The sequence below is a fragment of the Pleurodeles waltl genome, chromosome 6 (assembly GCF_031143425.1).
Source record: "Pleurodeles waltl isolate 20211129_DDA chromosome 6, aPleWal1.hap1.20221129, whole genome shotgun sequence".
NCBI classification, from domain to species: domain Eukaryota; kingdom Metazoa; phylum Chordata; class Amphibia; order Caudata; family Salamandridae; genus Pleurodeles; species Pleurodeles waltl.
The window spans coordinates 460,012,397-460,037,972 of NC_090445.1; the positions used below are offsets into that span (position 1 = coordinate 460,012,397).

Sequence of the window (25,576 nt, forward strand, 5' to 3'; positions counted from 1 at the left end):
ATTTTAACTTTACCTTTCTCATCAAATTTGTAGAGCACTGTATAGTAATGAGAGGCCTCCAGTGTTCACAATTCTTTACATTGAGACTTTATTGAACAGAAGCAGATGTAGTAAAAGCTACTAAAGGGATTGTTCACTACAAGCAATGACCTCGCCATCTCACAGATAGCTGGGTGTTCGGCTCTCACACACCCTTACGGAGTGGCACACAAGAACAGATAAGCAACTGAAACAAAAGAACTGGGCAAATAAAAGAAAAAAAATAGTCCATAAAAAGTAGCCTAAATCAGGAGTAGAGAAGTAATACATATAACAGGGGCAGTGTCCAGGGGCGTCAGAAACACACCAAAAGGAGGGACACATATAAATGATTAACCACGCAAAAACAAGACATTTAAAAGGCACAGGAAAGAGCGAATCAGAACAAATAAAAACCGATGGGCATGAGTTTGGCTTGGGAAAAGCCCATAGAGCAAATGCACATGCGCTGCCTAGGCAAGACCTAAAAAGCTTTACTAAGTCTGAGCCCACCTTTAGAAAACTGTTCCTCGGCTGCTGCAGTGCTCAGCATGCTCTGCCACCTTGTGGTAAGATCCTGCATAGCAGAGAACGTCCAAGCTTCGCCCTGAGATACAGATACCGCTGGCACAAACAGGAGAGAGATTCATGAGGAAGAAAGGCAGGAAGAAAATGAGAATGTTATAATTGTTTCTCAAAGACAATCAGTTACTGTATAGTCATCCTCATGTGTCAGTGGTCAACTCCTTATGGAGTGCAATCACCTCATGTGGCTGGAGTCTGTCTAAGATCCTCAGTGCTGGTCTGGAGAAGGGGCTAGAAGCAGGAGCAAGGGCTAGAAGTACTGCTTTACACTCTATTTCTTGCCTCTTTGGATAAGTGGCTACATGAATGCAAATACTGACATTTTTTATAGGGACTTTGCAACTTACCCTCACCCTGCTGGCATCAATGCAGCTCTCAGTCACATCACAGATCAAACATTATGGCCGCTGGGAAAAATTTTGTGAATACCTAAGCACTATTGCTTGCCCCTTCCAATGAGGGGCTGTATGAGTGGCAAATACTTGCCTTTTTACAGGGTTTGAAGTGAGGTAGAAAAGGTTTAAGTCACCTCTGCCCACTTGATTTCTAGCAGGCTGCTGAGTAGTCGCTTTGAAGGACATTTCAGAAACCTGACTTCATCAAAACGACTACACTGAGTGCCTTTGTCAGGCCTTCATTATGGATCTATCTTTTATGTAACATTTCAGAAATTCTGTATGCAATTTTGAATAAACACACAGTGAAAAGCAATTAATGTTTGGTTATTTTTTAAGTGATGGTTCCTCTGGAAGCCTCGAAGATAGACGACCTGACACCATCTCTGCCATAATATTGCAGAGTAGAAGCAGAACTCAAAGAAATATATTATTCTCAGTAACCGTGACTCTCAACTCTGAGGAAGTTAGAAAAGCAAGAGTCACAAACAGATGGCACTTCCCCCTAGTTCCTTCCCTAAACAAAAAATCTCTTCTCTGCCTATTTTGGGCAAACCTGTTGATCTGATTTTCACTTTTCATTCTCTGGCACAGTCCCCTTTCACTACTGACTATTCTTCCACTTACCACACCCTAAACACTGATGTCCCCAAGCTTCAATAACAACTACTAGGACCAGAGAGAGAAAAAACATGCATGTCTCAATCCCTGCACATGTTGAATGAATGTACTTTAAATTGATCCCATTATCCCATTCCATCTAATGTGACTCTTTCAATTGTGGGTCCCATTTATGTTGATATTACCACTGCTACTGTTTTAGCCCAGCTGTCCTTCAACCCCAAAGCAGGATAACCTCGACCATCCTGCAAAGTCCTTTTAGCAGATGTAGCACCTTGATCATAACACCCTTAACACCCTCAGACAGTTTGTGGCTCTACTGAATCCTCTCACTACCAAGACTCACATCCTCCCTTCAATGTGAGCTCCATTGGCTACCACACAAAACTAATTGCAATGTCCTCTCTTTACAGTGCACAGAAGGCTCTAGCTCATTTTCATCTGTACACCTCTGTTTCTATCAAATATGCCCATCTCAACTTTACTATCACCCACAGATATTTTCTGACCACTGGAATTCCGCTACAACCCCAAGACGTTGCCTGTCTTTGTATGAAGAGAATGGCCATATGGCCCTGAACCTTGCTGCCTCACACTAATATTTAACCACTCCTTTATATCTGATGCCTACCTAAAATATTTCAAATCAACTATAGCCATACCACTTGCCCACCTTTGCATTTTTAGCACACTTCACTCAATCCATTGCTCATTCAGTTGGCACCTCGCCATACCACTTTAACATTTTGTTCAGTGCTCTTAGTAAACTACATACCTTGTGGTATATTGCTCAATACACTAAGGATAGCAAGAATGTCTTTCTTTCTATCATACACCCTCTGCTATTGCCATCCCCAACACCCTTTATGCCCACACTACACCCACTGGTCACGCTTGCTCACTTTAGATGGGTTTAGAACTATGATTGTGTTGAAGACTCAAGCCCCCCCGGCCTCCTTTTACCACAATCCCATTTACTTTTTATATCATACATGGGAATTTAACACAAATTGTCTATTCTCAATTTAGTAAAACACACAGAAGCAGAATTTCTGTGTTGATGACTCAGACTCAATGAACACTGCTCCAGTCACCATGAGACTAAGGGTGTCATTCTGACCCTGGCGGTAATTACCGCCATGGCGGAGGTCGGCGGTAGCACCGCCAACAGGCTGGCGGTGCACCGCTGGGCATTCTGACCGCGGCGGTTCAGCCGCGGCAAGAAACGGAAAGTCGGCGGTGTACCGCCGACTTCCCGCTGCCCTTGAGAATCCTCCATGGCGGCGGAGCGCGCTCCGCCGCCATGGGGATTCTGACACCCCCTACCGCCATCCTGTCCCTGGCGGGTCTCCCGCCAGGAACAGGATGGCGGTAGGGGGTGCCGCGGGGCCCCTGGGGGCCCCTGCAGTGCCCATGCCAATGGCATGGGCACTGCAGGGGCCCCCGTAAGAGGGCCCCACGAAGAATTTCAGTGTCTGCTTTGCAGACACTGAAAATCGCGACGGGTGCAACTGCACCCGTCGCACCTTCCCACTCCGCCGGCTCCATTCTGAGCTGGCGTCCTCGTGGGAAGGGGGTTTCCCGCTGGGCTGGCGGGCGGACTTTCGGCGGTCGCCCGCCAGCCCAGTGGGAATTCCAGAATGACCGCCGCGGTCTTTCGGCGGGAACCGCTTGGCGGGCGGCGACCGCCGTCCGCCGCGGTCAGAATCACCCCCTAAATCTAGGAAGAAATTCTGGGGTTAAGATCTGGATTTCTTTTTTAATAAATCTTTAATATATGTAGGTTAGGTGGGGCTTTCTGCAGGTCACTGCCCATGAGCAACTGTAACCCCCCCTAAGAAAGACAAACCAAGGCTTCAAAGTCTGCCGCCGATGTCCTGGGAAGGTTGTAAAACCCTGATGGTCATTAACTGTGTTTAGCCCCCACACCTTGTTAGTTGGATATGCTCAGGGGTTTTCAATTCACACAGTCTTCTACCATTGTGTTCAGGGGTGGTTCCTCTGTTAAGGCTGAGGATTGTCACCCACTGGATTCTGGGAAAGAAAAAATAAAATGAGAATAACGTTACATTATTATCATTTTATTGTTCCTTGGAGAAGGGGTGGGGGGCTGGGCTGCAGGGAGAGGGCAGGAGGGATTTTATGTTCTCTACCCAGCTGTATTACACAGCCAGGTGGATAACATGCCCAGGCTCCCACTACCTGTCTGATCGTGAAGCAGGCTGCTCAGACCAATCACAACACTGCTGTCATGCTGGTGACACCAGGGTCGTGACTGGCTAGGAGCTTATGTGCATCAAGGAAGAAGATAAGGACAGAGGGGATACTGTTAGAAATGGGGTCTCTAGTTGGCAGAGGTATATACCCTTGTCCAAGTACGGACTACAATCCTAGTCAGGGTACGTCATACACAATCCAAATTATCCAGTGCCCACCCTCTTGTAGCTTGGCACTGAGCAGTCAGGATTAACTTAGAAGGCAATGTGTCAAGTATTTGTGCAATAAATCATACAGTAACACAGTGAAAACATCACAAAAATACACCACACAGTTTTAGAAAAATCTATGATATTTATATGGTTAAATTAAGGTCAAAATGATAAAGATTCAATTAGCACAAGTTGAGATATCACGTTTGCGCTATTAAAAAGAATCTTAAATCTTAGAAATCAACAGTTTGCACAAACTACCTGATTTGCATCAAAAATAACATGCACAGAGATCGCAGAGGAGGAGATGCGTGGAAAAATAGGCTGGGCGTCAGAATTTCAAGCGTGGCACAGACGATGAGTTGTTTGTTTCCACGCTGCACGGGGCTTTGCGTCGATTTCCTGAACACAGCCTTAGTTCCTTACTGCAATGCAGGGATCTTTTTGCCGCCGAGGGACGATGCGGGGAAATCCTGGGCATGCGGGATGAAGTCACAGGTGTTGCGTCGATCCGGTATGGCGATGCATTGAATTTTCTGTCGCACGGTAGGTGCTGCATCGATTCTTCACTAGGTGAAGTCGGGCTGCGTCATTCCAATTTGGCTGTGCCGTGAGTTTCGCGTTGTAAGGCAGGTTGTGTATCATTTCCGGCAGGCTGTGCATCAATTTGCAGCACACAAGGGGTTTCCTGACGAAATGAAGTCTCTTTGGCCCTGAGACTTCAGAAAACAAGAGGCAAGCTCAATCCAAACCCTTGGAGAGCACTTCTCAGCAAAGGGGCAGGGCAATTGCAGGGCAGCAGTCCTTCTCAGCAAAGCAGTCCAGATGAGTCCTTTGGGCAGCTAGGCATTTCCTCTTGACAGGTTGCAGGTTCAGGTCTAGAAGTGTCTGATTTGGTAGGGTCGGGGACCCAGTTTATATACCCAAAAATGCCTTTGAAGTGGGGGAGACTTCAAAGAGTGGTTTTGAAGTGCACAACGTCCCCTTTCAGTACAGGTCTGTCTGCCAGGGTCCCAGTAGGGGGCTTGGCAGCCCATTGTGTGAGGGCAGGCCACATGCCTTTGAAATGTAAGTGTCAGGCCCTCCACCCTCCCAGCCCAGGAAGACCCATTCAGTATGCAGATTAGTGCAGGTGTGACTGAGAATCCTGTATTTGTTGCTGTCTGGGTAAAATGCACAAGGGAGCTGTTAACCAGCCCAGCCCAGACATTGATTGGAGACAGGGTGTAAGGCACAGGTGTGTTTTAAGTGCAGAGAAATGCTCCTTTTCTAAAAGTGGCATTTCTAAAATAGTAATATAAAATCCAACCCCACCAATAAGCAGGAATTTCTATTACCATTCTAGCCATACTAAATATAACCTGGTTACTCCTTTCTGATCAGAATCTACCACTCAAACAGTATATGAGGCTAGCCCTAATGGTATCCTATGAAAAATGCAATCTTCATAGCAGTGGAAAACTAATTTAGGGGTTTTCCACTACCAGCACATATAAAACACACATTTATATGTCTTGCCTTTTACCTACACAGCACCCTGCACTGTGGGTTACCCTGGGCCTACCTTAGGGATGACTTATATATAGAAAAAGGGGAGTTTAAGGCTTGGCAAGTACTTTTAAATGCCAAGTCAAAGTGGCAGTGAAACTGCACACACAGGCCTTGCAATGGCAGGCCTGAGGCACGGCTAAGGGGCTACTTATATGGGTGGCACAACCAGTGCTGCAGGCCCCCTAGTAGCACAAATTGGGCACATGTAGTGCACTTTACTAGGGACTTACAAGTAAATTAAATATGTCAAATGTGTATGTGCCAATGTTACCATGTTTTTAGGGAGAGTTCACGTGCACTTTAGCACTGGTTAGCAGTGGTAAAGTGTCCAGAGTCCTAGAGTCAGCAAAAAGAAGAGGAGGAAGGGAAAATATCTGGGGGTGACCCTGCAGAGAGGCCATTTCTAACAGATAAAAATGCATCTCCCTCCAGGTAAATGTTTTTTTTTTCTTTTTTCACCCCATCCCCCTTGCCCCACCACCCCCGTTGAGTGGCAGCCTCCACTGATTGTAATAAAAGCTCCTGACCAGCTGAACATGTGAAACGAGCTGAAGTTGTGTGATTTAGCAAGTCTATTAAAATATAGATTGTAAATAAAAATGCCCTCACATTATTACTTGGAGAAGGGGTAACATTTTCATTTAGTAGACTAAGCCCACCTTTTACAGACTCTTCCTTAGCTGCTGCAGTGGTCCATTTGATGTGCTCAGACATGCTTTGCCACCCCATGGTAGCACTTGGGACAGGAGCGGACGTCGATGCTTCACTCGCAGTGCCTGACACGACTAAGTGAAGGATTAACAATATGAAGAGGAAAGGTGAGAAAAAAACGGATTTATGAGGGTTTTGGGTTTGTATTTTAAAGAAATTCAGCAACAGTCTATTAACAGGTGTCTCTGCCCCCCTTAGCCCATTCTGTCCTTGTCTTGACATTTCAAGGCCAATTTGTACAACATGTCAAATGAAAGAGAAACAACAGACCCCAGATCTAAGTGGAAGCTCTGGAATGGCGCACTACATTGCTGCCCAGACCACTTAACAGCCAATATTTAATTTGGCTGGTGGTTTCAAGTGGGGCCTACCGGGACTCATTTATGCAGAATGGCACTTTTTTTTCATCATAAGGCTTTGACCCAGAGCAACAGAGAGAAAAACATAAAATGGGTAGAGGTGGAGGAAGAGGACGACAGAAAGACTAACAAAGGGAGAAAGGAGGAATGAAAAACAAGCGTGATATAAAAAGGTACAGATAGTCTGGTGCTGAATGAAAGAGGCCTGAGACCTAATCAAGACTACGCAGACTTAGCATTTGGCAACCCTGGCATTCCATAGCAGTGGCCACAGGCTTCTGAGACGTCTTTGGTCACAGACACTACTATGTTAGAAATGAAGCCCTGCTTACAGGATATGCAGCACCAGTGCGAGCTGCACACAAGATGCTCATTAAAGCCCCTCACCCACGTGTGGAAGGGGGAGGAAAGGAGTGCTGTTCAGGTTTCCCCTTTAGAAGAGGTGGCCGCAGGAGTAGCAGATTCAGGCAGATGTGACACGGATCCAAGTGAGGTGATCATCAGACACAGAGTAAGTAAGCTCTGACTACCTGTTCTCAGTCTCTTGTTGTGGCAGCCTTACCAGAAATCTGCATTCATAGAAATAACTATGCTGGAATTTTCGCTCGTACTTTTGTGAAGTTTCAATTAAGTGTAAAATAAACAAGTGACTAACTTTGTGCAATTCCTTCAGTTATGATTCGTCTGGAGACCTCGAAAAGAGGAGACCTTGTGCCATCTTTGCCATAATCTTGTGAAGCCGAAGCAAAGCTCACAGGAAGATTACTCGCAGGGACCATGAAGCTCGACCCTACGGAGGTTAGAAAAACCAACGAAGCACAAAGAAATTATTGTTTTTAACAGATTGCACTTTCCCCATAACACTTCCCTAACCAACAATCAATTTGATCTTAGCCTATCTCTTGGCAAACCTGTGGATCTGACTTTCAATTCTGCTTCTATGTCGCAGCATCTTTCACTACTGACCATTCCTCGACTAACCACACATCCAGCAACAACTACTAGGGCCTTAGAGAACATGCATGAGTCAATCCCTGTCGATGTCCAGTAAATCCGCATTGAACTGATCCATTATCTCAATCCATCTAGCAAACTCTTTCAATCCCTCTTTTAGGCCAAATTTCTGTCTCTGCTCACTAATTAACATGTCCCTGCTTTAGTCTATCTTCCCTTCCACCCCAGGGCAGCATTATTCCTCTGATCCACACCTTAAAGGATCAAATGCAAAGCCCTTTCATCAGATGTACTCTTAATTGAGTACCTTGATCGAATATTTTGTGTCACCACAGTGTTATGCCCTCCGGTAGTAGGGCAGAATTATCCATTCTGCACCACCCATATTTTCATCTAGTACATTTTTACTTGCCCACTTATTATTAGACACTAAGAGGAAGTGTGTTCAGCAAACCACTATCGCCGCCTTCTCTTGATAATTATCTTGATCATAATACCCCCTTAACACAATCATGACAGTTCTTGGCGATACTGAATCACCATGCTACCAAGACACACGGCCTCCTTTCAAACCCAGCCCCAGTAGCTATCACACAAAACTAATGGTAGTGTCCTCTCTGGATTATAGTGCATGTAAATCACTGGCTTCTACCTCCTTTTCTTCTGTACACCCCTATAGCCTTAGAACCCGCCGTAGCGGGCTCTACCGGCTATTAAAGGCCCCCCCCCCGCGTTAAATGCCCGAGCCGAAGGCGAGGGCATTTAACAAGGGAGAGGGACTTTAATAGCCGGCAGAGCCCGCTACGGCGGGTTCTAAGGCTATTAGAACATTCTGCCACTCAGGGCAGAATATTCTATTAAAAAAAAAAATGTTCACGGAGCCCGAGGGGATTAAATCCCCTCGGGCTCCGTGAGGCTTTGTTCACAGCTGTTGCTGTGAACAAAGCGAACATTGGAATGTTGGCGCTGCGGGCTTTTACCGGCCTGTAAAAGCCCGCAGCACTCCATTGTTTTCAATGGAGCTACCAACATTCCAATGTTCTAACATTCCTTTCAAATGTGCCCAGTTCAGCTTTCCCATTTCAAATTCACGAAATTATTCCATTATGCCACTTTTTGTAAGTACATGTGGTTCACGGCTAAATTTGACTGCAAGGGCACAATAATAACCTGAACAGCCTGAACGTGAGCTGCTGCTGGTCATGCCGCTTCTGTTTTTTGTGCTATTTTTTCTACAACAAAATGCATCCTCGTATCAAAATTGACATCAGGAAACATTTGCACTAAACTATTGTGCTGAATGACTGAATTATGTGTCATTTTGTGTAATTTTTCTAAAATTTCACATAATTATGCCAAAGCAAACTACAGGAATTTCACACACAAACCAACTTCTATTTCGATCAAATTACCACACTGTATCCCAACTCCACTTCTCCAAAACCATTTAAAGGAAAGATCGTCTGCCACAATTCACTCAATCCTGTGTGGCCTGTCTTTGGTACACTCCTTTCCCAAAGAACTGTTCTCTCACACCTATCTATCTTCATTCACTTGTCTCACAATAATCAACTCTCTTGTATCCTAATTTTTCTAAAACATTTTACAGCACTTCACACAGACACTACAGTGCAATCTTTGCAGTAATTGTCCACCTTGGCATTGTTATCACAGTTCAATCAATCCATTATTCATCAAATTGTCTTCTTACCAAAGCATCTATGTCATTTTCCCTCAACTGAGAACATGGCATGCTATTCGACTCCAGCATCCCGTTGAATGCTGTTAGCCCCCTTCTCCTCATCCAGACAGCCAATTATCCCATTAACATGTTGGTAATTAGCAAACTTTACTTCATTAAGAACGTCCTGCTCGAACTTTTACAGTATCTCTTGTCCACTTTTTACATTGTGGATAATTCCCAGACAAATTATCCTTATCTGCATTAACCACCATTGAAGTTCACATACACCTCTCTTCTGATTCAAGCTAATCAGTTGACACAGGCAATCTGACTTAATCTTGTGTGCATGCATGGCTGTCACCTTATAATGCTGTTCATTTTTATTTTTTAAAGAAAAAACACTACAAGATGGAAGCTATGTACATGTACATGCACTGCAGCCATCTGAAAGAAAAAGAGGATTAGCAAAAAGCCAGTAGCTGTGTATCCCCATTTGAAAGGAAAAAACGAATGGCTTTGCCTATGTTTGTTTCTGAATTCAACTACATTTTTAAACACTAAACGCATGGCAAATGAGGCACTGAGAGATTCTCATTGTAGGCATTGATCAAAAAAACAAAGAGCGTTCACAGCTGTACTAATGGCCCCACCTTGCATAGCTCCAATGTCAGCAGTTCCCATGGTAATTCCGTAATTTGGAGAAAAATTGTCCCCCATGCTGACAGGGCTTGGAAATGGAGATCTTGCGGTCATTTGACTCCCAAGTACTGATGCTGCTGTTGACACTGCTGAACAAATAGATAATTAAAGCACACCCTGTAATTTGTTTTATTCGAATTTAGTGTAATCTTAATGTGTGGCATGTTGTTCTATATATTAAGTATACCATAAATGTATTTTCAGAACATAGAACGCCCTTTGCCACAGCCATCCCCAAAACACCAATCTCACTACCCTCAAAATAGGGGGAAGAACGCCAGATCCCACTTCATTTCTGGGCCAGATCCCAGATCCAGCTGACTCAGGGAATTATGCACAATTTGTACTGGTGTCATTTTCTGACACAGGGACACAGTAGAGCAGCACTTGCATGTCGATGGCATTCCATTCAGTGCAAGAACTGGCAGGCAGAAAGGGAGCTTTCTTATTTTCAATTACATCTGACACAAATAAAAGTCTGATTTGAGATAATTTTGGGTGGGAGCCATCTGGAGCCTAACACTTAGATGCCAATGCAATGGAAAGAAACAAAGGAACATAGCCTTTGTCTTCACAAGTACTTTGAAGAATCTATGACTTGTTTTTGACTTTGTTCAGCCCCACCTGTGAAAGAGATATGAACGAGCTGCAAAAATGCAAGATTTATCTGTGTGTATGAGCAATTACCTTTATAAAGATTTAAAAGGCACCCACACATTTATTTTTTATTTGGTTCTTTTTTAGTGCTCCCCATCCCATTGTAGGGGTGAGTAGTTTTACATCACATGGCATACAGACACACAATAAATCATACTAATGTGTACATTTATGTACTGGAAATTTTAATTAAGACAATGAGGGTTATAAGGTGCAGGAATCACATATCGCTCATACTTGTAGGCAATATATGTTAGGAGTGAAAGGCCAAGAAAAAGTCAAGATGTAAAACATAAAGTGGAGGTTTTGGGTTGTCTCTGCTAACAACATAATATTAATTTCCAGATGAACCCCTCTTTGTAATCTTAGACTAACAAAAGACTGTGAAAACACAACAAAAATGATCTAAGCCCATGATTTACAGTTTGCATTCAGCCCCTTTATGCTGGTAAATAGATCACGATGCTATGTTAACAGCATTGTAACTATGAACTGGAAGTAACAAAATGATGTTAGTGTCTAAAGCAGAAGCCCACTTACCTATTTACATACAAAACAAACCTGTGAGCTGCATGTTAGATGATGTTCTTTACAGGAGGCACAATAACCCTCTATTCTACTTTATGAATCAAAAGTGTGATTGGACAAAACACAGAACTCTCGCAGAATGTCATCAAACACCAGAGCTATTTTACAGCTATTAGAAATCCCCTCAGAATGGCTGGTCACACAGAGGTCTCCTCCGCAGATTGCTTAACCCTGTAAGATATTTTAAAATGCAGCCTCTTTGTGACGAATTAAGTAAACTACAACAGATTTGCTTTCACATTTGTCCATGTTGCCTATTTCTTTGTAGCAGATTTTTAAAACGTGTGACTTAAACCTGGCCCAGCGTAACTAGATAACCGTGAGTGGCGCTTTCAGCTTCTTGGTGCATTATATATGATACATTTTCAAAAAGTTTACTTAAAACATGCACTGGTGATTCACTTTAGTACATCTGATCATATCACTACATTGAGATTGATTTATTAAAGTGACGGTCTTTAAACATTAACTTAGAAGCATTCAGAGGGTGCCCTGCAGTGAAGACAATGCTACTTGTGAACTAAGAATAATCAATAGTGATGTGCATCCAATATGTTGCCTAGACTCTAATTATACATGGACCAACATTATAGTCTATTAAGGCAAAAATATAATTGTTTCCTGGAATCATGTATTTCGAGGTCTTCTCAGAAGCAATAATGAAGAAAAAGGAGGCACAGTGAAATTAAAAAAAAATTGTCTAGAATCACACAATTTGGTCAAGCTAGTAATATGGGATTGATTCCTTGTTTTCAGATTTTACATTGTGAAATTCAGCTACTAGATTTGTACCTCCTTCTCTCTCCTTTTTTAAATCGAAGGTTAATGTTTTGTCTTTAATTGATAGTGCATGAAGTTAGAGACTGGGTGGCAGGTAGAAGGGGAATGCAGTAGCACCTTGATCTGAGCTAGAGCAAGACATCTTGGTCGAGCCTCCTTTGGCTTATTAACCTCTATTTGGCACCACATATTGAATGACTAGGTAAAAACTACTCAAAGGTGCCCTTCAAACCAACTCAAAAAAGGGAATTAAAATCATTGTATAATTTCTGGATTCAGTAACCTAACTAATTGGGGAGCAGTGCTTCTTCAAACAGGTTCCAGATCCCACCCTCTAGTAAGGTAAGCAAACCCAAAAGCTAGTAAGAAGCTTGGGATTCCCAGTACATTTTTCATTCATCTGAATATCTGCAGCTTTTTAAAAAATTTATTTGTGTTTTTCAGTCAGTTTGAATTCCTGCTTAGGGGCACTGAAGCAGCCTATCTAATGCTGATGTGTAAACACATACCTTCATTCTTAATAAAGGAAATCGTACATGCCAACATTTTAGACCAGGAAAGTGGGAGATTTTAGAAACAATTTGGGGATTGTATTCTCCCAACTAACTTTAATTGAAACAGAAACACTTTCAGGCAGGAGACAGCTACAGTAAAGCAATTTTTGGCTTCAAAAAGCGGACGTCTCTTGTCTGAATCAGGTCTTTTGTCAAGTATGGGAAAATGTAAAGTAGAAAAATCTTTACTAAGTCTGAGCCGATCAGTTGCAAACTTCTCGTCACCTACTGCAGTGGTCAGCGCGCTCTACCATCATGTGGTAAGAACCTTCATAGCAAAGAAAATCCATGCTTCTCTCTGCGATGCACACACCACTGGCAAGAACAGGAGAGAGATTCATGAGTAGAAAAAGCAGGCAGAAACCAGAGCCATGAGAATTTTGTAATAATTTCCCGACGACATCTACTATCTGTATAGTTATCTTCATGTGTCAGTGCTCAACTCCTTATGGGACTGATGAGCTAGCTCTAGATGGACGTACTCTGCATCAGTGCATGGATCCCTTAAAGCATGGGCAGCACTCATGCAATCACCTCATGTGGCTGGAAAAACAGCCTCACTGCTGGTCTGGAGGGGGAGGGGCTGGAAGCAGGAGCAAGGACTAGAAGTACTGCTTTGCACTCTACTTTATTGATACTCAAAGTACTGGGGGTCGTATGCACCCCTCCTGACCTTTACATATGGCCCTCTGGTCAACAGCAGCACTGGGCTGCTGTTTACATGACTCATCACTAAAAAGATGTTAGTGATGAGCCATGTTCATTAATTTAATTTAAGTTAATGAAAGGAAGTAGCTAGGGTGTCCTGCACAGCTTAACTTTAGAAACACCTTCATTGTTAAAGACGTCTTACAGCAAAAATGTAAAAGTATGACTAAGGCCCTCATTACGACCCTAGCAGTCAGTGATAAAGTGGCGGTAATACCGCCAACAGGCCGGTTGTACTTACCACCAAATTATGACCATGGCAGAAAGATCCCTGAAAGACAGCCAATGTACCACACCGAACGCCAGGGCAGAAACAATAGCCACCACGGCGGTAGCCGCCTACAGCCAGGCGGAAGTCAGAGTTCCGCCTACCATATTTAGACCCTGCAAACCGCCACCTTTTCCGGGGCAGTACCAATGACATCAAAAGCCTGCCAAAAACAGAGCACAGAAGTGAAAGGACTCACCATTGGAGACACAGGGAACAACCACGCCGCCATGGAACCCGAACTGCATGTATTTCCAATGATATTCTACATTCTGCTTCACCACAAAGACCAACGCTGGTGAAGACGATGACGGTGAGTACAGCCGCCTAGCACACAAGGGAGGGGGAGGAAAAAGAGAGTGACACACACACAACCCACACCCCATACACACACCCCATACACACAACCAGATCCCCCTAAATCAGTTAAATAATGCAAGAACAACATGATTTTACCGAAGTAAGTGTAATAATATCAACACAGTATAAAAATAACTTAGCCAATGTACAAATGTACAGAAAAAGAGACACTGCCCAGTCCTCAGTTCGCCTGGGCCACATGGCCACAGGGCAAAGTCCAAGGCCCCACTTGTCACCTGTATCAATATGGAGAGAACACTGCAGGGGCATCGGTTGGCAAATAGGTAGGCACCTCACGGGGGGGGCACCTCAGCCGGGAGCAGAAACATGACCACTGGTTCTGGAGGGGGCAACATGCCCATTGCTCTTGGTCCTGGTGAGTGGAAGGCCACAGTCTCTCGAGTGGGTGTCTTGCCCACTAGCTCTGGAGGGGGCAACATGCCCTGCGCTTTGTCCTGGGGAGTGCAGGACCACAGTCTCTCGAGTGGGTGACTTTCCCACTGGTTCTGGAGGGGGAAACATGCCCTGTGCTTTGTCCTGTGGAGTGCAGGGCCACAGTCTCTCGAGTGGGTGTCTTGCCCACTGGTCCTGGAGGTGGCAACATGCCCTGTGCTTTGTCTTGGGGAGTGATGGGCCACAGTCTCACCCACTGGTTCTGGAGGGGGCAACATGCCCTGTGCTTTGTCCTGGGGAGTGATAGGCCACAGTCTCTTGAGTGGGTGTCTTGCCCACTGTTCCTGGATTGGACAGGCCGCACAGCAGCCCATAGAGGCAGGATCACATTGCGTCCACCGGCGGTGACAGCTGCACTTGGGTGGTGCTGGAGGTGGTGAGAGGTTCCTGCACATCCCTGCACCCTCGGATTGTTGCACTGTGGTGGTGCTGCTGCTGGTGGTGGTGGGAGGCTCCCGCACATCCCCTGCACCCTCGGATGGTTGCAGTGTGGTGGTGCTGGTGGTGGTGGGAGGCTCCTGCACATCCCCTGCACCCTCGGATGGATGCACAACCATGCTTGTTGGTGGGGGCTCCATGACAGCTGCTGGTGCAGGGTTCTGGTCCTTCTTGCCTGCTGGTACAGGCTCCTTACCCTTTCGGGTGGCAGGTGCAGGCTCCTTTACCTTCTTGCCTGCTGGTGCAGGTTCCTTCACCTTCTTGCATGCTGGTGCAGGCTCCTTCACCTTCTTGCCTGCTGGTGCAGGCTCCTTGCCCTTCTTGAGTGCTGGTACAGACTCTTTGGTCTTCTTGCCTGCTGGTCTGGGCTCCTTCCCCTTCAGTATATGTGTCCTGGAATCCTTTCCACCATGAGTAGGTGCGGATGGAACTGGGCCCGTGGACTGTGTGGCTGAGGTGCTTGGCTGGGTTTCTGACAGCCTGGCCATACGTGCAGGCCAGGGGTAAGGGGTAGGGAAGAGGTCAATGGTGGATAGGAAAAGTTTCTTAGGGACATTTGGGTGGGAAGAGGGAGAAGGAATGGGAGTGGAGGATGAGGGAGTGGTTGTTGAAGGTGTCTGTCTGCTGGATTTGGGTGCAAGTGCATGGGCTGTATACTGTTGTGAGGTGGATGGCTGTTGGGTGTCTGAGTGCTTGCATTTATGTACTTTGGGGGGGACAGACACAGTGGGTGAGGACACAAGAGACGTGTGCATGGATGTTGTGGAGGTGTCTGCCAGTGAGGTGTGTGTTCTGCTTGGTGTGGTGATGATGATGGTAGTAGATGCTGATGTACTGCATGCTGGTGTGTGTGTGGATGTGACTGGGAGGGAGGTGGAGGAGGAGGAGGGGAGACAGTGGAGGCAGTGGATGTTGTAGTGTCTGCACCTGGATGGTGTTTGCGTGAGTGCTTGTGGGATGAAGTGTGGTGCTTGTGTTTGCCTGTGCCACTCTTGGGTTTTGTCGTGTGTGCATGCTTCTCTGGCTGTGTGCTTGGGATGGGTTGAAGTAGAGGAGAATGGGACTGGGAAGACGAAGTTAGAGTGGGCACGGTAGACACAGGGACAATGGCTGCCAACAAAGAGGAGGCCGGAGCCTAGATGGATCTCTGTTGGGCTGCCAATCCAGTGTGAATGCCCTCCAGGAATGCATTAGATTGTTGCTTCTGGGCTGCCAGCCCCTGGATAGCATTCACAATGGTTGACTGTCCTACAGAGATGGATCTCAGAAGGTCAATAGCCACCTCACTCAGGGCAGCAGGGCTAACTGGGGCAGGGCCTGAGGTGCCTGGGGCGAAGGAGATGCCCACCCTCCTGGGTGAGCGAGCATGGGAAACTCGATGAGGGGCTGCTGGGAGGGCGGTGCTGGTACGGGTGGTGGCGGCTGTACCTGTAGCTGGGGTGGCCACAGAGGTGTCTGCCACCAGCAGGAAGCTTCCATCGGAGGAGGTATCTGTGTCTGAATTGTCCCCTCCAGTCTCCGTCATGATGCTCCCCACGCCTTCCATCCCACTGGTTCCCTCAGCATCGGTGGACTCTGCCTCCTGGGTCCTATGGGATGCAGCTCCCTCCGTCGCCGGTGCCTCTGCTCTTCCGCCAGATGATGCTAATGCATATAAGGACAGGATGACAAAACAAGAAAGGGGTGGAGAGAGACAAAGGATACACTGGGTCAATGGCTGCACCAACACCACTGTGGGTGTAGACAACACCCTCACACACAGGGAACAGGCCTACGCACTATGCATTGCACCACCACTGACATCTCTAACCACCAAGGCATAAGGAGGGGCACACATCGCCAACTGCAACACACCTGGGACCCTTGCAGCCCTGACCTGTAGTGGATGCATACAAGCTAGGTAGGCATTATTATCCCTTCAGAACCCTAGCCACCAGAGGACCTACACTGCTATGGCAGGCCTGGCCTAGGGACACCCACTGACACACATACACCAATTGGATACCACCCCACCAGGCGTAAGTTGTAATAATAGCAACTGTACTCACCCCCTTGTGGCTGCTGTGATGTCCTCAAGCGCCCATCCAGCTCTGGATAGGCCACTGCCTGTATGCTGGCCATTAGGGGGGTCAGGGTTCGACGGGCACCCCTTCCTCATTGGGAAGCCATCCCCAGCTGGGCCTCCGCGGTCTTCCATGCCCAGCATCTCAGGTCCTCCCGTTTGCGACAGTGGGTGCTCCGCCTGCCATAGACCCCCAGGGTCCGCACCTCCTTGTCGATGGCACGCCATATACCCTTCTTTTGATGGGTGCTGACCAGCAGAGGCAATACACACAGGAAAACACCATTAGACAAACAGCCCAGCATGTTACACATATGGACCACCATACCCGTTTCCAGCACTACTGGCACACACATAGCCCAGCACAAAGCGTGTACACAAAAAAGAGGACATTCATCCCCCCCTTACATGAGGACTTCACACAATCAACTCCATGCATTCATGTCACATGCATCGTGCCCACAGTGTACTCACCTGTTGGTCTGGAGGCCCATACAGCAGTCCGTACTGGGGTAGGACCCCATCCACCAGTCTCTCCAACTCCTCCGAAGTGAAGGCTGGAGCCCTTTCCCCAGATACACGGGCCATGGTAGGTTCCAGACACAGGTCACAGCAGCACATGCAGTGTAGGTCCTCTTCTATGGAAGGTCAGGTAGCAAGTGAATAATATGATGGAAAATGGCGGTCACATCAGCAGCGGTGCATACCATCACCACTGGCGTAGATCACCATTGGCCACTATACCCCATACGGACCAATATTAACCAATGAGGAGCTGCACAGCGGTTCCCGACAACCTCCCACCACGGCGAACAACATCAGAGGAATTACCTCACTTCCGCCTATCCCTCCACACAGGAGGCCATTTCAGGGAGGGAGCAGCCCTATGGATTCATGCTGTGTCACAGAAGAAATAGGCACATACTGGACAATTCACACTGACCCATTACAAGTTTACAGATTGCAAACTCCTGTTGTGGCTTCAATGTTAAGTTTGTGACAGCCTCCTCACTCTTGTGTCCCTTAGATACCTACCGCTGTGGATGAATAGGAGCTGGAGACACCTCCCTGTGTTCAGAACCCTGGTGGACTTGGCTACACTGGAGGACAGGCACATTATCCTCACCTATAGACTTGACAGGGCCAAATTCACAGAGCTGTGTACCCAATTGGAGCCTGACCTGATATCTGATATCCCCCCTCTTGTGCAAGTGCTCTCTGTACTCCATTTCCTGACAACTGGTTCTTTCCAAGTGACAGTGGGCATGGCAGCAGGAATGTCACCGCCAATGTTTTCAATAATGCTGACAAGAGTATTGTCTGCCCTGATAAAAACACATGTGCAGCAACATTGTTTTCCCCCAGGTTGAGGATTTGGCCACAGTGAAGGCCGAGTTTAATGCAATGGGACATATCCCTAACATAATTGGGGTGATTGATGGTACACATATTGCATGTGCCCCCACCCCCTCCAGCAGAATGAACAGATGTTTAGGAATCGTAGGAGTTTCCACTCCATGAATGTTCAGATGGTGTGTTTGGCGGACCAGTACATCTCCCACGTCACTGCTAAGTATCCTGGGTCAGTGCATGATGCCTTTGTCCTGAGAAATAGCAGTATTCCAAATGTGATGGGCTAACTACAGAGGCACAGGGTGTGGCTAATAGGTGAGCCTTGGTCCCCACCCAGTGCATGTTAGTGTATGCCTCTGGTGTTAACCTCGTAGGATAGTGTGTGGCTAAATGTTGTCCCTCAATATTTGCAGGTGACTCCGGTTACCCAAACCCATCATGGCTGCTGACCCCTGTGAGGAATGCCAGGACAAGGACAGAAGAATGTTATAGTGAGGCACATGGGTGAACCAGAAGGATAATTGAAAGGACCTTTGGCCTCCTGAAGGCCAGGTTCCGGTGCCTCCATCTAACAGGTGGATCCCTAGAAGGTCTGCCAGATAGTTGTGGCATGCTGCATGTTGCACAACCTGGCCCTGAGACGCCGTGTCCCTTTTCTGCAGGAGGAGGAGACTGGAGATGCCTGTGTGGCAGCAGTAGACCCTGTGGACAGTGAGGATGAGTTGGCAGAGGATGAGGACAACAGAACATGAGTTATACAACCGTACTTCCAATGACACATAGGTAGCACAGTGTAACTTTACATTTCAATAACTTTGGTTGTATTATGTATGGCAATGGCTACTGATATTTCCCACTTCTATGCCCACTTACTGTTCCCTCTGGCAATTCATTTTGCAGATGTTGGTGACCTGACATATACTCCTGGTGTGCACACCACAGCCAACTACAGGTCATTGATCTTTGCTCATTCTATGTACAGTTAATTTGCAATGTTTGTACCTGTTTCAAATAATACATATTTGATATACATGACATACTCCTAATGGAAGTTTATTGAAGTGTTAACATATAGGGGTAAAGTGCAATCGGATGGGGTGATGCTGGAGGAAAATCCGGGGTATTGCGCCAGTCTGTTTGTAGCACAGGTGCATTGGCCAAGGGGACATAGAAAGGGGAGCAATGGCAGTTCAAGGTGGACAGGGTGATTGTGTGGGACACAAAGGTGACAATCAGGAGAGTCTAATTTCCTGGTGGGGGTCTTGGCAAGTGTCTCTGGCTTCTGTCTGGATCGCAGGGAACGTTTGTGGGGTGGTTCACCTTCTGCAGGGGGAAGGGTACTGGTGGCCTGTGAGTCCTGTGGCGGAGCCTCCTGGCCACTAGCGACAGCGGAGGTGGAAGGCTGTTCAGATGTCTGGCTAGTGGCAGGGGCCCGGTGGTGTGAGACTGCCTCCCTCATAATGTTGGCCATGTCTGCCAGCACCCATACTATGGAGATCAGGGTGTTGTTGGTGGCATGCAAGTCCTCCCTAATCTCCTAGTAATGTCCCTCCTGCAGCCGCCTGTTCTCCTGCACGTTGTCCAGGATCTGGCCCATCGGGTCCTGGGAATGTTGGTAGGCACCCAGGATCTCGGAGAGTGCCTCCTGGAGAGTTGGTTCCCTGGGCCTGTGCTTCCCCTAGCGCACAGCACTCCTCCAAATTTCCCTGTTGGCCTGTGCCTCTGTCCCCTGAACCGTGTGCCCACTGACCCCAGGTCCCTGATTGTCTTGTGTGTGAGGTGTGGCCTTGGGTCCCTGTAGGGGTGGACACACTGCTGATTGACGTGTCCTGGGGAAACAGGTGTGGGTACGCTGGGTGGGTGCAGTGGTGTTGGATCCTGATGGGGGAGGGTCTGTGGTGGTGTATGAAAGGGCTTGGTTAACCGGATGTCCAGTGGTCCCTGATAGGCCAGGTAGGTCGTCCAGATCATGAAGACCAGAGTTACTGTCATCACTGTGGGACTCTTCTGTGGGGGGGGAGGCTGGATATTGCTGGCTCCTCCTCTCCGCAGGCATTGGCTGGGGTACCTGTGGGGGTGTAAATGATGTGTTATGCTTAATGTGTCTGACATTTTGTACATCCGTGGCTTCCCCTCTGTGGTTGGATTTACCCTGGCACCTTTCACTTGTGTATGCTAGTGTATGGTGGGATTGTTAGTTCTCTATGGCGTGCATGCTTTAGAGATGAGTGTCCATGCAGGGCTGGGAGGGGTCCATACATTGGTACCGCATGCAGGGCTTGGCGTTGGGATGAGTGAGATGTGATGATGGAGTGTGCGGGATGGAGTGGAGTGATGGGAGTGAGGGTGAGGGTATGTGATGGCATGCAGGTAGGGGGGGTGATAATAGTAGAGAGTTGACTTACCAGAGTCCAGTCCTCTTCCGACTCCGGCCAGGCCCTAAGGATGCAGTACTGCCAAGACTTGCTCCTCCCATGCTGTGAGTTGTGAGGGAGGAGGTTGGGGTCCACCGCCAGTCCTCTGGATAGCAAGCTGGTGTCTTGCTGCTATGTAACGTACCTTCCCCAGTAGGTTGTTCCACCTCTTCCTGATGTCATCCCTAGTTCTGGGGTGCTGTCCAACAGCGTTCACCCTGTCCACAATTCTCCACCATAGCTCTATCTTCCTAGCTATACATATCTGCTGCACCTGTGCTCCAAATAGCTGTGGCTCTACCCTGACAATTTCCTCCACCATGACCCTTAGCTCCTCCTCTGTGAAACAGGGGTGCTTTGCGGTGCCATGGGTGTTATGTGATGTGTGTTGGTGAGGGTGTGTTGGGTAATGTGCTGGTGTGTGTTATGTGAAGTGCGTGAGTGGTGTTTAGGTGTGAGTCGTGTGTGGCTCTAGTTGTGTCAGTGGTCTTGGTGTCTCTCTGGTGGCAATGCTTTGTAGTTGTAAAAGGTTGTGGGTACTGTGGGTTGGTGTTTATAGTGGTGTGGGTGTGGTGTATGTATGGGTGTCAGGTGTTTGTTGTTTGAATTGTCCAATGTAGTGTTGTTTTGTATGTAGGTGTCCATTGTGAGCGCAGCGGTATGTACCGCCAATGGTTTAATGTTGTTGAATGTCTGCTGTGGTGATTAATGGGTCATAATGTGGTGGGCGTTGTTCTGTTGGCGTAACAGTGTGGGTTTTGATACCGCCAGTTTATCACTACAGTCTGAAACTCGTCTACAGTGAGGTGGCTAATGCACACTACCAACTGGCATCAAATTCACAAGATGGACCCAAATCAGAAAGCCACCAAAATAGCACCAATAAATTACTTCAACAACACAAAACAATGAAAGCAAAGACCAGATCATACAAGAAGCAGAAAATGCACTCATTGTCAAGATGAAAGAAGGTGCAGCACAGCCACTGGGCCGGACCCAAGCTCAGGTATGGAGCAGGTGCTTCCAGAAGGTGCGGATTAAGGTGCACAACAAATGCTGCTTGAACATCATATACTCTCAAAGCGAGAAGAAAAAAGGTGCCAGATGGACCATGTGGATCATGACTTTCGAGGATTTCATAGATGCTTTGGAAAATGTCAGTGAGCAGACAATCATTGAAGACTTAAAGAATCTTGTTGGTGATGGAGTAAAAGAAGGAGTAAAAGAAGTGATAAAGAAGCTTTCAGGGACTGAGACAATTTCCTACACTCAAATAAAAAAAATTATGCCAAAACTCGACTATAAAAGGTACATTTTCAATCAATCAAGACAAGAGGCTGGTGAAACGATGGATGAGGATGTTGAAATACTTGATGTGCTCTTAAACATTGCAAATTTAGTGAATTTATTGATGAAGAAGCCATGCACCTAAGAGTCAGTGGTGGTTGCTTGTCCTACTTGTTCAAAAGACACATGTTGTAAGAGACTCTCAGTCTACAAAAAGTGTTAATGGCTGCTAGAGCTGAAGAATGAGTTTGATCGGCTAGTAGCCGACATGGCAACAGCAAAAAGTGGATCGGCCTTAGACATGAAGAGTTGACATCAGCGCCAAGCAGTTGCCCTTAAGTTGACATCCTTGTAAAAAAGAACAACTGTGTTTCCAATGTGGATTTTCATTTCCACATGAGGATAAATGCCCAGCCATTGGGCAAACGTGCAAAGGGTGCAGAAAACAGAACCACTTTATGACTGTTTGTAAAATGGAATAAAAAAACAGTGCCTTATGGCAGGAGGAGAAGATGTACACCAGACAAATGTTTCTAGGAGCAATCTCACCACACCCAAAAAGACAAAAAACAACCTCAACAGGTCAAACAAAACAAAGTCAATAGCCATCAAGTTCATCCTGCAACAGTTCTTGAATGTCACCATCCAGCGACAGTGAAGAGGGAGAATGTGCGATGATCATAGATAAAAAGCGAGCGACATGCACAAGTGGGCCTTGCTGTTCGCATGGAAGACAAAAGAAGGGCAGAAACAAGTGAGCTGAGAAACCAAAATAACTCATATGGACATTACATCAAAATCAAACTGAAAGTCAACGGTTGCCCGGTAACCTTTGAAATCAACAGTGGTACATCGATCAACATCATGCCAGTTGAACAATTTTGCAGGCTATCACCTGTACCACGACTCAAAGTGTTAAGTATGTGGGTGTACACATGGGCTGCTTCTAAGCTGTTGCAGAGTCAAGGATTGTTGATAGTGACCCTGTGCCATAAAAAGACATCTGTTTAGGCTTCAATTCACACTCTTCAAGGTACTCCATCTAGTACATGCCTCGTTAGCTTTATATATGCTGTTGACATGGAGCGATATCCTTCAATTATAACCTAAATACACAACTTGAAATTGTGAGTCAGCTCCTGCCATTGTTTCATGATCTAGGAAGGCTCAAAATGATGAAGGTGCAACTTCACATCAATGAAGACATCAGACCTGTTGCGTAAAGACACCGCAGCATACCATTTCACCTACAGGAAGCGGTCGAGAAGCAGCAGGAGCTTTGCTGAAACATGACATTATTGATCCTTTTACTGGTCCTAAACCATGGGTCTCGCCCATTGTGAGAGTGCTAAGAAAGGACAGTGGCGGTGCAGTACGCATCTGCGTGGATATGCACCAAGCCAACAAAGCAATTGAGAGAGAAAGAGAGAGACATCCTAGTCTGCACATTGTGGATATGATCATGCAGTTGAATGGAGCCAATGTTTTTTCTCATCTTAATTACCATCAGCTTGAACTGGAAGAGAGCCACAGGTACATTAGCACTTTTTCGTTACTGTTCATTTATTTAGATACAAAAGATTAAGGGGGTCATTACGACCCTGGCGGTCTCTGACCGCCAGGGCTAAAGTGGCGTCCGTACCGCCAACAGGCTGGAGGTACGGAGACCCATATTATGACCGTGGCGGTAGCGCTGCCCTGGGGATTATGACTCCCCTACCGCCAGCCTGTTTCTGGCGGTTTGCACCGCCAGGAAGAGGCTGGTGGTAAGGGGAGTCCTGGGGCCCCTGCACTGCCCATGCCACTGGCATGGGCAGTGCAGGGGCCCCCTAACAGGGCCCGTGCAGCTTTTCACTGTCTGCATAGCAGACAGTGAAAAGCGCGACGGGTGCTACTGCACCCGTCGCATGGCCGCAACACCGCCGGCTCCATTAGGAGCCGGGTCCTATATTGCGGCCGCATCCCCGCTGGGCCGGCGGGCGTAAACTAGATTTGCGCCCGCCGGCCCAGCGGGGATGTTGTAATGGGCACCGCGGGAGTGCGGCCGCATTGGCGGCCACATGGCGGTTACAGCTTGGTGGGCAGCGGTAGCCGCCCGCCAATGTTGTAATGACCCCCTAAGTGTTGGAATGTCCTGTGCCACAGGAATTTTCCAAGATCTTTTACATAGGATTATTCAGTCTGTACCTTCAATTATAGTGATAAGATATTGGTATTTGGTGCAATGCAAAAAGAGCATGAATAAAGCCCTCAAGCAATTATGTGAATTGCTTGCAGATGCAGGCCTCACCTTAACTGCTGAAAAGTGTGAATTTCATAAACCAAAGCTCAAGTTCTTTGGACATGTATTTTCTGATAGAGCAATGACTCCTGATCTTGAGCACTATAAGCCACCAGTCCTCAACAAGACGTCACCATGGTATGGCCCTTCTTGGGCATAGGCATCTATTGTTTGATGTACATTTGTGACTTGGCCACAGTGAGCTCCTTTGTACAACCTGACAAAATTGAACGTCCAGTTCTGATAGTCTGCTGAATGTGAAAGCAGTTTAAAAAAAAAAGTTAACTGAGATGGGTATCTTTGAGCCTAAATTGCACACTGGATGTGTGCCCAGTGGGGTTATGTGCAATCCCCAGCAGAGAGGACATCCAAATGCTTGGAAATACATTGCGGTGTAAACCAATCAAAGTTTGTCTGACACAGAAAGTGCCTATTCCCAGCCATAAAATGAGAGTCTGCCTGTGGTATGTCTGTGAACATTTTCATGAGTTTCTGTATGGAAGGCATTTCACGATCGTCACAGACCACTAGGCATTGCTCACCATTTTCAGCAATAGAAAGCCAAGATGCCCCCTCACATTGAGAGGTGGGGGTTGTGTCTATAAGAATATGACTATGCAGGTTTGCACAAGTCAGGCAAGATTCAACACCCTGCACATTATTTCTCATGAGTGCCCTTACAACAGCAAAGTTCAAGGTTGAAAACGGCTGAAGAGAACATTAACTTCATAGTGAAATCCATCACGCCTGCAGGGCTGTCCATTAAGCAAATCATCACTGCATCCAGTGGTGATAAGAACATCTGTTGCTTTAGAGACATTATTGCAGCCTAGTTCTGGAAACTGAGTGTTCGACCTTAAAGAGATGATGTTGAATTTCAAAAGTACTGCAATGTCCAAGATGAACCGTCCGCCACTAAAGAAGGTATTGTTCTGAGAGGATCCAGGATTGTCATACCTATGAGCTTGAGACAGCAGGTTATTGAACTCACCCATGAAGGCCATTATGGCATTGTGGCTAACAAAAGGGCATTGAGGGATGCATGTGGTTCCTTCACTCGGACGAAAAAGTGGAGAGTGAAATAACAGAGTGTCATATATGCAAGTGCCTGTCTCCCAAGATGTCCCAGCATCCCTTGACAATGTTCAATCTACCTGTGCATGCACAGGAAAGAATTGCTGTTGATTTCTTTGGGCCTCTGGCCAATGGACATCATAATATATTGGAGATAATTGACGGGGATTCCCTGTTTCCTCTGGGAGAAGATACATCATCCACAAAAATGACAATGTTATTGAGTGGCTACATAACATCTTTGCAGTGTGGGGCGTACAAGACATTCTCAAATCTGACAAAGGTCCACAGTT

At 46.7% G+C, this 25,576-nt stretch overlaps 1 protein-coding gene across 4 annotated transcripts in view; it reads right to left on the reverse strand.

Annotated features, from left to right (window-relative positions):
- LOC138299898 (polymeric immunoglobulin receptor-like) overlaps positions 1-25,576 on the reverse strand; it is a 258,007-nt gene that overhangs the window by 133,228 nt on the left and 99,203 nt on the right. For 2 of the 4 annotated variants that reach the window (XM_069238601.1, XM_069238602.1), the window contains exons 8-11: positions 9,958-10,092; positions 7,325-7,459; positions 6,259-6,384; positions 532-642 (exon numbers count right to left, since the gene is read on the reverse strand). In XM_069238601.1, coding sequence (XP_069094702.1) covers positions 532-642; positions 6,259-6,384; positions 7,325-7,459; positions 9,958-10,092 — 507 coding nt within the window. The remainder of the gene's footprint in view (positions 1-531; positions 643-6,258; positions 6,385-7,324; positions 7,460-9,957; positions 10,093-25,576) is intronic. The other 2 variants (XM_069238604.1, XM_069238603.1) reach the window with 1 other exon arrangement.